The 15,005-nt window shown below is 39.3% G+C and overlaps 1 protein-coding gene across 3 annotated transcripts in view; it reads right to left on the reverse strand.

Annotated features, from left to right (window-relative positions):
- Positions 1-242: 242 nt before the first annotated feature.
- NALCN (sodium leak channel, non-selective) overlaps positions 243-15,005 on the reverse strand; it is a 249,732-nt gene continuing 234,969 nt past the window's right edge. For 2 of the 3 annotated variants that reach the window (XM_040584471.1, XM_040584468.1), the window contains 9 exons: positions 13,247-13,395; positions 12,439-12,532; positions 11,508-11,640; positions 10,826-10,941; positions 8,082-8,239; positions 7,291-7,441; positions 5,052-5,201; positions 4,229-4,346; positions 243-2,476 (listed from right to left, as the gene is read on the reverse strand). In XM_040584471.1, the coding sequence (XP_040440405.1) occupies positions 2,283-2,476; positions 4,229-4,346; positions 5,052-5,201; positions 7,291-7,441; positions 8,082-8,239; positions 10,826-10,941; positions 11,508-11,640; positions 12,439-12,532; positions 13,247-13,395 (1,263 nt within the window). In that variant the 3' untranslated portion in view covers positions 243-2,282. Of the gene's footprint in view, positions 2,477-2,776; positions 2,817-4,228; positions 4,347-5,051; positions 5,202-7,290; positions 7,442-8,081; positions 8,240-10,825; positions 10,942-11,507; positions 11,641-12,438; positions 12,533-13,246; positions 13,396-15,005 lie in introns of all 3 variants that reach the window. The other variant, XM_040584470.1, reaches the window with a different exon arrangement.

Raw genomic sequence — 15,005 nt, forward strand, 5'->3', positions numbered from 1 at the left:
CAAACAAAGAAAGTGGCTTAAATAAAAACAAATAATGAACAGTCCTATTTAGTCCCATTTTTTGAATGAGACCCCCTCGTGGCAGTACTGATGAGGTAATTTGCTGGACTTCTCACCAAAAAACAAATTAGAAGAGTGTCTTGAAATAATCCTGTACAAACCACATACCTAGCATTATCACAGACGGGCCAGATACAGCAGACACAGTTAGAAGGAAAACCAGAGGGAGGAATATTGCTTAAAGCAACTCACTTTTATTGACAGAGTACTGTAAGGCAAGGAAAAAATGTTTGCCAGATTTTTTAAAAAGAAGATTTGCAGCAACAATGATTCAGAAAGATCTGCAGTTCAATATATTATTGAACTTTTAAAGATACTATCTTTTATAAATCAAATATTTCTCTTTTTGTCATATATACAAAAGCTCAACTTAAACAAGCACAAAACAGAACCCCAAAGAATGGACTTTCATATGAAGTTTTGTTGATGGTTCATCTCATAAACAAGAGAATGCACATGTTCTGTTACTATAGAGTTACAGTAGACCAGATTTAAACTTAAATATATACCAAAACACATAAAGAAACCACAAAATACAGATGTGTTCAATATGATTATTTTCAAAAAAGCCCTAAACCAGGTTCAACCATACACAAGGAAAAAACATTGATAGATGCCAAGAAAACTGTATTTTATGGCCCAAATTAATTTTGCATTTATGGTGAAGGTATCTGTAAAAACAATGCTGTATTCTGACCACTCCTCATTAATATTTTGGCCAGAAAACATTGTGAAGCACTAGCTTTTTCTTGCTTTTTAAAGGATATATTTTTTAAGTGATGATGTATATTAACTGTGAGCCTCTTACAAGATCTCACATCAGGCCATGTTAGAGCAACCAATAATTTCCATAGGAAACAATGGTGACAGAAAGGTCCCAGCTATGCTAAAAAACCCAGTCGGTTAGCTACAAAATCTGCAACCTCTTATTTCTTCCCTGAGGGAAGGGTACATTTTTACCCCACATTTTTTTTAGACAGGCTTATATTCTGAAACTCACAAACTTTGCTGCATTTTGTGGCTTTTCTTCTCTACCTCCATATCCGTATAGCATTGGCCTTTTACTGGAAAAAACATTTATGAAAGGGACAGCTGCTTTTCACCAGCAATAATACAGCACTACTGGTGCTTCATAAAATAACAGAAGGCTAACATGTAAAAATATTACGCATCGGGATAAAAGGGGCAAAGGTACTTAACCACAGTACAGTGTCATACCTTAGCTTCGCAGGGCTATAGCATGAGTAGTAACACAGGTAAGTAAAATTCACTTCTACCTGTACAGGCAAAACTGAACTGTATTTTAAAAGCCATACAATACTACTCTGTAATTAGAACCCCCAACATGCTAATTTTTATCACACAGACAAGAAGAAAGTTATCTTACGACTATGTAAGAAAGTGGGACCCAATTAAGAGAATAATGACACCATACATATATGTAACCAGTCTAGTCTGAAAATGAAGCATGAACCATGTTTTTCACATGGAGGTCTTTTGCTGGAATCATAAATGCACAGTTTTCATGTCTTTTTTTTTTCTTCTTTTTTTTTCTCCCCCCCCCCTTTTCTCTATGAAAATCAAGCTCTTTGCATAATTAACCAAAACCCAAAGATATTTACATTTTAAAAGCCAATCCTTCACCTTCTGATTTTAAAATGAGTTATCCTGTATCTTGCATATTTTAAAAAAGGTCCAGAAAAAGCTTGGAATTGTAATTCAGAATCTGTACTTTGTAAAAATAATTTCCTTGAACATGAAGTCAGTGCTGACCTCTTCAGGTCATTTGTGAATAATAAAATCTTTCTAAAGAAATGTTACCAAATAAGAACTGAGGGAAAACACAAAAAGAAGAAATACATCATACCTGTAAAGTGTTCCCACTTCAAAGTATGGTATAGGTTGAAGAAAAACACAGAGGTATGTGTATCAAAATACATTTTCATTATGTAGCTACAGAACATCTGAAATCTTTAAATGCTCTGTCTGCTAAAGGTAATATATTCTCTCTGGTTTTGTTAGTACTGCTATTGTATACAGGTTTCTTGGAGTACAGTTAGTAAATGTGTGCTATGCTTCATATGGCAGAAAGATAAGCATCTGAAAAAAATTATGACATTGACTTCAAAGAAATTGTACATCACACAGCATCTTCAATTCTAAACATAGAAAAGTAGTTTGTACTTGAAGTGGTTGTTGTTGTAGTATGACTTAAATTTTTCTCAGATATCAAGAAGGTCCTCTCCACTCTCATCACTCTCCACAGTTAATTGCCTTGTCCACCATTTCTTGACTTCGGATCCACAAGAAGCAGCATCAGACATGGGATTCATTTTGCATGCAACAGATTTCATAGTTGAGCGCCCACCAAAGCGGAGGTTGACTGAAGACACTGAATGGCTTATTGGTTTGGGGGCTATGAAATCAAACAGAAAGTGCTGTATTAGAGTAGACCTACTTGAACATTTTTGGTTAGAATTCAGGTATACAGAACTGGCTGGACTGGGGCAGCTTTAAAATGATTTAGTGCAGAAAGAATAGGGCTCTGTTTCAATGAGGTTTTTTTCAGCTCCAACTGTTGACACTGCTCTCACTAATCTGCTGGTAGAGCAGTTTAACTAAGCGGTGCCTCAGTTCCTTCTACTGGGATGAACTGATGCAACGGATCTCTTCTTACCTGGTTAACTGCAACCTAAATGGTTTAGGCAGTACTTACATGCATTGTCCTGCTGGCAAAATGATGAAACTGGTAACTGCTGGAGAAAGGGAGGGAAAAGTGCATTTAGGGTGGTAGCTACACCTAGAAAGTGGTATTTAGTGTGGCCTAGGGCTGGAAGCCAGTACAAGGTGTTGGTATGGCTTTAGGAAAGTACTAAAATAAATGTGTAAGCATATAAGTACTACAATTGATGTTGACGCTGCTTATGATCTTAAATACATGTCTTTGTTGGATTGGAGGCAGAATTCTTATCATCTGCCGGGCTGTACTGTGCATGGAGGTGACTCTCCTTTTCTGAGACCGTCCACTGAGGAACGTTCAAGGTTGACATGGGCAAGATCAAGTGCTAAGGGAACCCTGAACTCCTTCTCACATGACGAACCTATCCAGTTGGCTACAGTAGTACAATCCCTTCTTAGCATGCTCCCTCTTTTTCTCTCTGTTCCAACAAAATGTTGATCCTTGCTGCTCAGTGACATTTAAGTAGAAAACATGGATTGAAAGCTCTCTCTTAAGCTGTCCCATTTCTTGGACAAGTACTCTAGTCACAAAAGCAGGGTTAATGGCACTCATAGCATAAGCATCTCTTCTACTTCCACTTAGATATGATTAGGGTCTGAACAGTGGCAGCCTTTTAATGCAGCACTCTGACTTGGAATAGGACTGACTGATGACAGCTGAAAGCAGGTTGATGTGTACACACCTAACATGCTGGTCACGAGTGTGGCAGGCAGCAGAGATCAATATGCGTTTTATTACAGAATATTTCAGGTGGTGGAGAGTGCTCTTGAGATAAGGACTAAGGCCTCAGACTGTACCTATGCACCTCTCCCACCCTCCTACATATATATATAACTCTAAGTATAGTCTAGCCTTTCTTTTCTCATGGACTGTTGTTACTAGAATAACTTGAGAATGTTTCCTGTTTCTGAGAAAATAAATGGGAAACTGTACCTGGCAATTCCTGGCTGAAGTGAAGATAAAAAAACGTATTATTATAGTGTAAGGTGTAAGTCATAGGCTTGGTATGCTTAGGCAAGACAAGCCACTCAGAAGTTATTACTGTTGTTAGGAAAAACTTCATTCACTTCCAATGTGCTTTATATGATAAGAGAGAACTTTAAATGCAGAAGACACTATCCCAAAATACGGGATAATACAGTTCCTAATCCAAAGATCCTGAGTAAATGTATAAAAAAGTAAAAAAAAACCCCAAACATCTGCATATGGCAACGCTTGAGCCCATCTTCCAGACTTTCAGAATTGGGTGGGAGGGGAGAGACTGCTGTATTTTATCATGCATGAGGGCAGAAAACACTTGATGTGGGTGCAAGCAGCAGGCAGCAGGCAGCAGGCAGAACTGTGCATTACAAAGCCTCTCGTGGTCTTGTTACTGTACAGCAGTGATTTGGTATATGGGGACTCTACTGATAAACATTTTTCACTTACCTGATGGCAAACGCCATTGTCCAAATTTCCGCTGAGGTTTCCCAGCATCTGCAGAGTCTTGTCGATAGCCACCTCTGTCAGAAAGTGTTGGGCTTAGTAGTTGCTGCTGGCTACTTGTCTGAACATAGAAAAAAGAATCTCAGTCATAGTTCTCCATTGCATGGGGATAATCCTAAGAAAGGTTATCTTTCTATTCTTTTTTCCAAGAATTCCAAGCTTTATACAATATTTCCAAGCTTTATATAAAATACAAACAAAACATAATGCCATTTGTTAAGGCAGCATGGCTTCTATTCTTTACCGCCCCAGAAAACTACTACTAATGGGAAAAAAATAAAATGAACATTCAGGCTCAATTCAGTTACACAGAGTCACTGAAGGGTACAAAATTCTCAGCCTTCTGCAGTGGAGTCCTTATGTTGTACCTTCATCATTCCCTACCTTGGAAGAGCTCAGGACTCCTACTCAGAGGATCCATCATGCCCAATGTTATTACTCAGTGTAAACACGTCTTCAGAATGCTTGAACAAGAAAGCCTCACATCCCTGAGCCTGTACACAGCTCATGCTAGAGCTGAAAGTTGGTGCTGCTGGAGTCGTACAGCTGAGTTTGCCCTTTATGGTGCTAGCAAGACAGTGAACTAAGCTGGGGAATTACTGCCTTAGACCATCTCGCCTTTACATCTAAAGGCAAAGAATGAGGCAAAACAAGACAGTACTACCAACTTTTCTAGTTAAAATGATTTAAAAAAAAAAGAAAAGTAAGAAACATGTAAGTTTTCTGAATTTGTTCTGAGTAGCTGATGATCTTCTGGTTACCATACCTCTGGCTGTGCACTATTATCCTGATTAGGAGCATTCATATCTTCGCTTGGCTGTGTTGTCTCAATGCTGGGAGGATTCAGAAACCGGCTCAACTCCTGCTGTTGACTCTCTCGTAGACTATGGATAATGCTGCATGACTGCTGTTGTTTCTATCAAGGTACAATATGTGACAACAAAAATGTTCTCATTGGTGTGTCACAGTATTTGATTTTTTTTAAAGCCTTCTAAATATTTAACAAAACAGTGAGCGCCAGATGTGCATACCAGGTGCATCGATAAAGCCACGTGTATCAGATGGTTGCTATTTAAATGAAGTGACTTCCAGCGTATGTCTAACCTTTACGTAGGGAACAGAGGATGAAACTTATAAACTATATTAAGTGGAAGGCAAGTTGCTCAATTATTGGTTTAAACCTGGAGTTTGAAAACATATACATTTTTGAATTTATGCGTTAAAAGTTCTTGCAAAGAAAAAGAAACAAGGAAACTGGTAGAGACTCACTAAGAATTACATGAAGGCAATGAAAAAAATCTGATTTCTTTCATGGACTTTGGCAATAAGATTGAATAAAACAGTAGCGGAAACCTTGTGACTAAGCATAGATTTACAGTACAAATAGAAAAACAAAACCACTGCCATTATGATCTTACAATCTAATTTGCTTTTAAATTAAAATAAACAGCCCTTAGGAAGGGTTTCACTTTCCTGGGTAGTTTTCACATGCTCCCTCTAGAGAGACTTAGAGACTAACAAGAGAATTTGAAAATATATATTAACTTCTATAATTACATTCAGTTTATAAAAGGTTCATATAATGTGAAATGATCTGAACCATATTATTAGAGTGAAATGAATACTGTATTTACTTTAACATAGTGTAATTCAACATCATAATGAAATGAACAACAGAGTTAAAAAAACCCAGAACTGAGAGCTAAGATTTAATTTCATGCCATTATTATTACAGAGATGAGATCAAAATGAAACTATCTATCTGAATATGCCTTGAACATTGACGTTTCAGCTGGAATGTACATTACATTCAAATTGTCCGGTTACCTTTTTTTATAAATTTACAAGCAGAAAAAGCCAGATCCCATGATCACAGATCTCTATGGAAAACCTCCGCTCACATGAAGTAAGCTTTTAAAAAAATAAAAAGTATATGCATCAAGACATGGGCTCAGCCTTACAGTAACTGAAAAATCAGTCATCAATGCAACCAGGTTGTGACTTTTTATATAAAGGAAGAGTGTTTCTTGGAAGATAAGAGGAGAGTCAGTCCAAAACCTAATTGTAGCTATGGCTGAGCAAAGGCAAAAATATTTCTGACTATCAGAAGCATTGCGTAAACACAATACAGAAGTACTAGCTAGGTCTGTACTAGTAAATTAAGCAGACGGGTTTTCTGCCATGCTGAAGCCAAGTGACAGGCCAGGATTTGTATAATCTGGCCAATCTTCCCTCTACTGCACAAGACAGCTCCAACCGCTGCCTGCTGGGAGCAGTCTCCACCCGGACCTATGCCTGGAGGGCAGTGATGCTCCTATGGTAGTGGTATGGGAGAGTATGAATATGCACTGGCCAAAACTATACTGAGCAATATGCTAATGAGTATGAGTGACCCCATCTGAGTCCTGACCTGATGCCTTGGCCCTACTTAATTTACTGACATAGGCACAGCTACTGTGTGCCATGGTTCATATACCTGATTCGCATGTACACGCTGCTCATTTGCACACACAGTTACTGTAATGGTCACTTAAACAACGTATTTTGATATGAGTTCAATTTGAAGAGTCATCTGCTGGTGACTGATCATGGTATCTTCTGCCACCAGAGGCAAGGAAATTACACAATTAGATTCTGAGAGGAAGGATTAGGCCTGTGAGGTTTCACCAAATTACATTGTTTTTTCTTTATTCCTTTGACTTTGGTCTCTGCACATGTGCCTTCCTGCTGTATTAAAAAGACATAAATTTTGGCAGGAAGACAGTTTTTGCCTTCAAAAGATGCTTATTTTTGTAGCACTTTCAATTGAGCTGTAACATATTTTTTTTTCTGAATTAGCAGCTGCTACGTACTTCTTTACATAAATATTATTGTGACTCCAGAGTAAATGAAGACTAGTGACAGCAAATTCCAGCACGTAAATGAAGACTAGTGACAGCAAATTCCAGCACTTTTGAACAGTTCAATTTCTACAACTATTTAGATCCCGTTTTAGCTTTACTTACTGCTCTGATTCGCTTTAAGCACTTCTTTAGCCACATGCGTATGGTCTGTTTAGCCACCTCCTCTTCTATGGTATATTCCAGTTGCTCCCTAGCAAGCAGCTCTTCCAGTTGAAGACTTTTTCTGATATCAACAGACCTATATGAAAGCATGCTGGAAGAAACAGATATTTTTTTTTTTAAATGCTGGTGACCTTACATTTTAATTCAGAAAATCAAAGCTCATACTGAAGAGCTTAATGCAAGGTGTGTGTAATAAATTCTCATTTGAAGCTAAAAAAATGATGAGATGATTCTAGAAAAGACATGCAGTGCTCAAATTAAGATCTTATCACCTACATCCAGCCGTCCAACAAAGATAAGCTTCTGAACTGCAAGCAGCCAGGGCATATGTAGTGGCTTAGTTTGGTGTCCCCCTGTCGTCCCGCCCCCCCAGTTTACACTTGCATAATGTTCCCACTTCTATTTTATTTCTAGTCAGATTTACTGTCATGTCGCTACATGTGTGGGGACAGTATTTCATAACTTGGGATACAAGAACAACATGTGTTTTCTGTTTATGACAAATGAAAATTTTAAAATTACTCAGAGCTGATTCCCTAGGACCTGCATTTTCCATCACTAATATTTGCAAGGAAAAAAGGGAAATCTAATATTTGTGTTACATTTAAAATGGCAGTATCTCTACGGCTACCAGCCTTGCCTTTTCCCAAGCCTAATAAACACCTGTTAGCCTGGAGAGAAAAACAGGTCAATATACCCCTTCTACAAATTTAGAGAAAATCTCAGAGTACCTGAGCACGTCATGGAAAGTGACATCACCACCATTATGGAGCCGCTCCATTTCGTAGCACATGTGCTTGAACAGCAGCTTGTCCTTGTCAAGATCCACCTCCAGCCTGCCTCGCAAAAGCCTCAGCAGAAATTTCACTCGGAAGGTAGGGATTACTCCCTGTGTAAAATTGCATAATAGGTGGTAAATTATTACTGACCTAACAGCCAGCTCAGACATTCAGGCTGATCGCTGTGAGAAATGCTATTTCTCTAAAGACTCTGTTTCAAATCCTGGCCTATTTAAGTCACTGTGAATACATTGCTGAAGAATATATGCATGCAGCCAGCTCTTCAGCACATTCATGGAAGTCTGCTGTTATTTAACTGATACACAATGAGAATCTGTGCTGTTAATTTTGCCAGAAATTTTCAAAATTGCTTGGGGATTTAATTTCTCCATTTGCATTAATCTGTAATTAGAATCATATGCCCAAAGAGCCGCCTTTGAAAAAACCTGAAATTAAACTGCAATTTAAACATTCAACCTGTCCCTTTCACTGTGCATTTTTAGACAGGAGAATGTTGGGAGTTTATTGGCTTTTCAAAGGTCTTCTGCTCAACCTAGCACATGTTGCACTTTTTGTGACAACAATTTTGATCTGCTTCTAAAAATTAGGACTGAAAGTATTTCTCCCTGAAACAGTGGTATTGACACTCTTCCAAGTGTTTTGTTCTGCTAAATGAGCCTGAGTGGAAGTACTTTCGCTGTAGTGTGTTGTTCCACATCAGAGAGAAAAACTGTCGGTGCTGGGCACAATGGATGCAGAACTCTCCATCTCCAGCAGTACAGACTGGCTTCCATCTCCAGCAAAGCCATGTGCCAGCTACAAGCAACCAACTTCTTTCATCATAACGTTGCTTATGTTCAAGTCTTAGTGATGTCATGAATCATTCAGATGATGATTTAAGTTGTGTGGGCATCTGAACAGCTTAGTCTCCCAGATGCAATTCTTATCCCAAAATCACAGAATGGTTGAGGTTGGAAGGGATCTCCGGAGGCCACCTGGTCTGACTCCTCTGCTTAAGCTGGGCCTCCTAAAGGCAGTTTCCCAGGACCATGTCCAGATGGCTTTTGAGTATCTCTAAGGATGGGGACTCTACAGCCTCTGTGGGCAACCCGCACCAGTGCTCAGTCATCCTCCCACAGAAAAAGTGTTTCCTGATGTTCAGAGGGAACTTTCTGAGTTTCAGCTTGTGCCCACTGCCTCTGGTCCTGTCCACTGGGCACCACCGAAGAGAACCTGGCTCCATCTGTTGCAGCACTCTCCAAACTAGCTGGCTGCAACAAGGTCTTTCACCATCTCGTTCGTTTGTACGTACATGCATGCGTGCGTGCTGTGCTCTTCTCTCTGCTTCTTCCTCCTCTCTCTTCCTTGGCTGCTCTCTCTTCATTGGCTGCCCAACCACTTAACAGAACCAGCCACAGCCGCACCTTATCGACATCAGCCAACCCACTTCCCCCAAGCCAGCCCACAGCTGTATGTTATCAATATTAATTAACCCAGCTTCATTCCTCTACATGCATATTCTTTGCATCCTCCCTTCAGTTATTCACGCACACTGATGAGATCCCCCCTGAGGCTTCTCTTTTCCAGGCTGAACAGTCTCAGCTCTCTCAGCCTTTCCTCATAAAAGGCATGCTCTAATCCCTTCATCATCTTTGTGTCCCTTTGCTGGACTCTTTCCAGTATGTCTAGACCTCTGTTGCAGAGAAGTCCAGAGCTGGACCCAGGACTACAGGTGTGCCCTCACCAGTGCCAAGTAGAGGGGAAAGATCCTCCCTCTTGGCCTGCTGGCAACCCTTTGCCTAATGCAGCCCAGGATACCATTAGCCCTCTTTGCCACAAGGGCACCGCTGGCTCATGTTCAACTTGGTGTCCACCAGGACCCCCAGGTTATTTCCTGGCAAGCTGTTTTCCAGCTGGTCAGCCTGCAGCATGTACTTTATGCCTGGGGCTGTTCTTCAGTAGGTGCAGGGCTTTGCACCTCCCCTCGCTGAATCACAAGGTTCCTGTCATCCCATTTCTCCAGTCTAAATGCACCTAAATGATCCATCTGGATGGCATCATGACCCTCTGGTGTATCAGCCACTCCTCCCAGTTTGGTGTCATCTGCAAACTTGTTGGGGGTGCACTCTACCCCATCATCCAGAGCACGAATGAAGATGTTGAACAGGACTGGACTCAGTATTGACCACTGGGGTACATGACTAGTTTCTGGCCTCCGACTAGAATCTGTGCTGCTGATCATCACCCTCTGGACCTGGCCATTCAGCTAGTTTTCAGTCACTTCATCATCTTCTCATCCAGCCCATACTTCATTGGGTTCTCTGTGAGCATCTTACAGGAGACAGTGCTGAAATCTCAGCAAAGCTCTTCTGAAGATCAAACACATAAATGGATGTGAGTCTGTAGACTTCCAAGGGAACAACTCTCAGGAAACCAGGCAGAAAGATGCTATTTATTGATCCCATCAATATCTACATTTGTTTTTAAATTTACTATTATAAGTACTTCACAGTAGTAAAGAATACAGGTTAGTACCTAAGGGCCATGAACAATGTTAGATCGTGCTTGCTGAACATTTAGAACTTGAACAGTAACTGCTCAGTGAGCCTTGTCAGCATACTTTGTTTTCCCCATATGTGTAATTTAGGAAAAATGTAAACTTACTGGATTTCTGTGTTCATTATCAACTTTCTTACCTCTCTTTTGTCATCAACCATGTTCCATATAATTTGAAAATGCCTAAGATCATTATAGCTTAAAAGTTGGTCTTCTTCAGTTGAGTAAAACAATGAGAAATTCTCCACAATGATAGCTGAAAACCACAAAACCAAAATACACTATAAAGAAAGCTGGTAGTTACATTCTAACTGGTTAACACCTATAAGTAACAATGGATTTCAACAGCATATGAATTCTGTTGTACAAACTTCATATTAATCAATGCCTTTAGCTGTATGTTTAGACAAAAACTATGTATGGGTAATATACTGTCATGCTACATCAATATTCATTGTGCTCACTTTTAAAAAGCTGTATCTTAAATGCTGGTGAGATGCCTAATCTACTATCCTCGAAGGTCAATTAGGTGAATTCCAGTGATGTTGGAAAAATGTTAACTGGAGGAAGGAAAAGCTCAGAAAAATAGTATTTCTTAGGGTAACTATAAAAATGCAACACATCTCTTTGTTCAAAAAACTTTCATTCCCAAAATCTCTGTTTTAGCATACACCCTGCCAGAGAAGTATCAAAATCATCATACACATATAAGGTAACAGTAAAGGTACGAGGTTACCTCATACCTGGATATCACAACACTCACATCTAACATACTACATGCTAAGGTGGACCTTTTTTTTATTAATGTATAGTTTCACTTACCAACAAGCAAATTTAGCATGATGTATGCAATGATGACATAAAATGAACAGAAATACATAAGAGCACCAGCATAATTTCCACAGTCTGTTTTCCAGTAGGTGCTGTTATCTGGCGTACAAAATGGAGGCTGAACCTTCAAAACAAAAGAAAACCAAGTCATTCAATCATAAAGAAAGATTCTTAATTTCTATGCAATCAATACAGTATTTATAACTGTAATTTCTTTAAAGTTTCCCAATTAGGGAATAATACTGTAGGCATTATCGTGGACAGGTTTTTGTTGTTCCTTTAGTGGTTAGTAATCAGAAACCAGACAGAAGCATGACAAAAAAGGCCTAGGTGTGGGTCTCATTACCACACACAAGGCACACTGTGCATTATGCCACTGTAAGGAAACAACCTGTTGTGCTGAAATGTGGTTTTCAAAAAACTTCCCTGCCCATTAATTTCAAAAAGGAAGGGAATATGATTTTCATTGCAATGGAAACCACAGATGGAAATTTACTTGGGAAAAATAGGATGATTCAAGGACAAATGTTGAGGTCATCAAGACTACCATTCACACGGAATGAGCCAGAGTGCAGGCATGAAAGACAAAGTTAATGTAAGAAGTCACCTTGCCCCAGTCCAAGCAGAGGTAACAGTGAGAAAGCAAGTTACTGCACTTCTGATTTTGGAAACATCTTTGTATTTTTGTTTTAATATCATGTAATAGCCTAGCCCCACAAAATAGTACAGTGAGTGTGTGACTGGAACTGCAATCTGTGTGTCCTATTCGGAGGTTATCTCTTGAAGAGAGAAAGGCCATCACAACACTCTTCAAGAGAGAAAGGCCATCACAACATTCCTTGTACAAAGCTATGATACCAGAAACACTTTAAAGGTGTCTCCTGCTTCTTGCCTATGTTATCTCTGGCAGCATTGTATTTACCATGCAGTCATGCATAATTTTGTTCCAGTCTTCTCCAGTAACTATTCTGAAGAGCACAGTAATAGCCTTGCCAGCTGATGAAAAATTTGCATGTCTGTTAGAGAGAGAGAGAGAGAGAGAGAGGTAAAGGGAGAGATCATTTCACATCCCAGAACTAAAATGCTGGCAAGAACAAATGCAAATAATTTCGATTTTCTACTGTTCTACTATTTTAAACTAAAAATAGTTACAGTACTATTTGAATGAGCTCACTGAATTACTTATTTTGTGACTTGAGATACAATAACTGAACTTCGGCTCAGACATAGGTCTGAGTATTTTGACTCATTTTATCAGAGCTAAAGCACACTCAAGGCCAGATCCTATCTCCTGTCTCCATTCTCTTCCTGAAGCCTGATGATGCTACTGATTGGTAAATCTCCAGTTAACAGCAAGTTCACAGGACTGTCCCCTCTCTGCATCAGCCTGGATACGGATCATGTTTCTGGGTGATGCCATTAAGGTGTAGTATGTGCACTGTGTTTCAGCAGCTTATGGCTACAGCAGCACTGCTTTGAAACATATTCCAGCTGGCACGATGGAGAACAGCTCTCAGTCTGCTCTGGGCTGGATTGGCTGTTATTGGTCCAGTGCACAAGGGCTGGAAAGACGGCTCGGTGTCTGCTATCAGAAATTCTGTCTTAGAGTTCTTCAGCTAGACCTGGGGACTTGTCTGATTTTTACCATGGATAAATTTCTCTCTAGCAGAATGTGATTTTTTCAGGATGTTTAAAGAACATCCCCATAAGGTAGTAAGTACATACTGTACCTGTTAATGTTCTCCCCGTATTTCACTGTACCAAATAAAACCACTCCAGCAAAAGCATAACAAAGAAGCAGTAAGAACATTCCCACTATGATGAAGAAGCTCTTGTACATGCTGACAACCACAGTCAGGAGTAGCATTTTTAGTGTCACCTGTCACAGAGAAAAAGCAATCCATGATGCCATTCAGGAAAGCAGAGATAAAAGGGAAAAGGGAGTTATTGCACTTGCCATTTTGACAACAAATTTTTTACACGTGTACGTTAATGGATGACCCCAGTGAAATGGTACATTTTGATTCTGATTTGAACTAAACATTTTGTGCCTTCCTCTGAAATTCAGTGTGCTTTTTACTTGTTAAAGAGATTCGCGCATCTGCCTAATTTACAAGGTCAAGATGTTGCTCCTCAAAAAGTAGATGTAGGATAACATAGCAATAATACAGAACAAGCTTAATTATAATATTCTAGGATCAGTATACTGCAGAAGTACCAAAATTAGCATTGCATGAGCAGTGGTGCAGTAAACTACTTTGGGCTTATCTGAAAGTGATGACAACTGTTAGGTGGAAATCACAGATACTGCAGCCTACCAAAAGGAATGGGTTGGTGTAGAGAGAAGGGGATTTCCTCAAGATCAGCACAGCTTGATTAAACTAGTAATTTCTCACACAATTTGGCTTAAGAAGAGAGCATAATTTTGGAAATTACATAGGGTGTAGGCCTTGACATTAGATTTCACTTTCCCATGCATGCATATTGTACATTTCACTCTTGATAAAAGTTACCGCCCTAGATTGTCCTAACACCCTCAGCCACCTTGGATGCTACAGAAAATTCTCTTTAATGGGACTGAGGATAGCAGCTTTCATTAGAATCATGCCAAACTGATAAGTCATGCTGACTTTCAGTCATCATATTGCATCACAACAGATAAATTAGTGAAACTGATACAATTCCTAACATGAAAGCACAAACGACTAGGTTAAAACCTTGAAAAAACTTTAGAATCAATCAGAAATCATTGAAGGCAATCACTTGGTCTGGCTGCATAGGAGAAGCAAGGATTTTTTATCTGACTTTCAAGGCTCTGTGTAGTTTGACTGAAGGAAGACTTTTTATTTTTACTGCACAAACCCTCCGAGTTGCTGTTCTTAACCCTGGCAACCTAGTACAGCAGTCTTTTCATCACATTTACTTTAACATGCTAGACTTCACAGAAAATGTTTGGATAGTCTAAGATGTTCTACAGGAAGAGGATGCAGAGTGTCACCACTTGTTAAACAAATGTGTTTGTTCTCTGCCTATGCTTATTCTGCCAGCCTACTCTAATTACATCAGAGTGATTCCAAACACAGAACAAATGTAAACTTTGGAAGTGAATTACTCTGTTGCCATGCCAGTGTTTCCAGCAGACTATCTTAACCCAATATATTTTTAAACTTGAACATAAATCTTTTACTGTGATAAGATGTACATTATAGAGATACAAGACACAGACCTGTACTGTGGAGGGAGAAACTTCTATAAGACAGTACTATCATAACAAGATGAGGGCATCAACTACCACTCCACTAGTCTTGCAGAGAAAATAAATAAATATAATGCACATCAGACCACACTGAAATGGCAAGTACTGAAAGTAGCACAATGTTATGTTCAGAGTTTGAGAGAGCATTTTTAAAAAACTGCATGGCATTGTGATGCAGTTGTACTTTTTTTTTTGTTGCAAAAATTGCAGCTTTTCGAGTAACCATAATATAA

This window comes from Falco naumanni, chromosome 2 (genome assembly GCF_017639655.2).
Source record: "Falco naumanni isolate bFalNau1 chromosome 2, bFalNau1.pat, whole genome shotgun sequence".
Lineage (NCBI taxonomy): Eukaryota > Metazoa > Chordata > Aves > Falconiformes > Falconidae > Falco > Falco naumanni.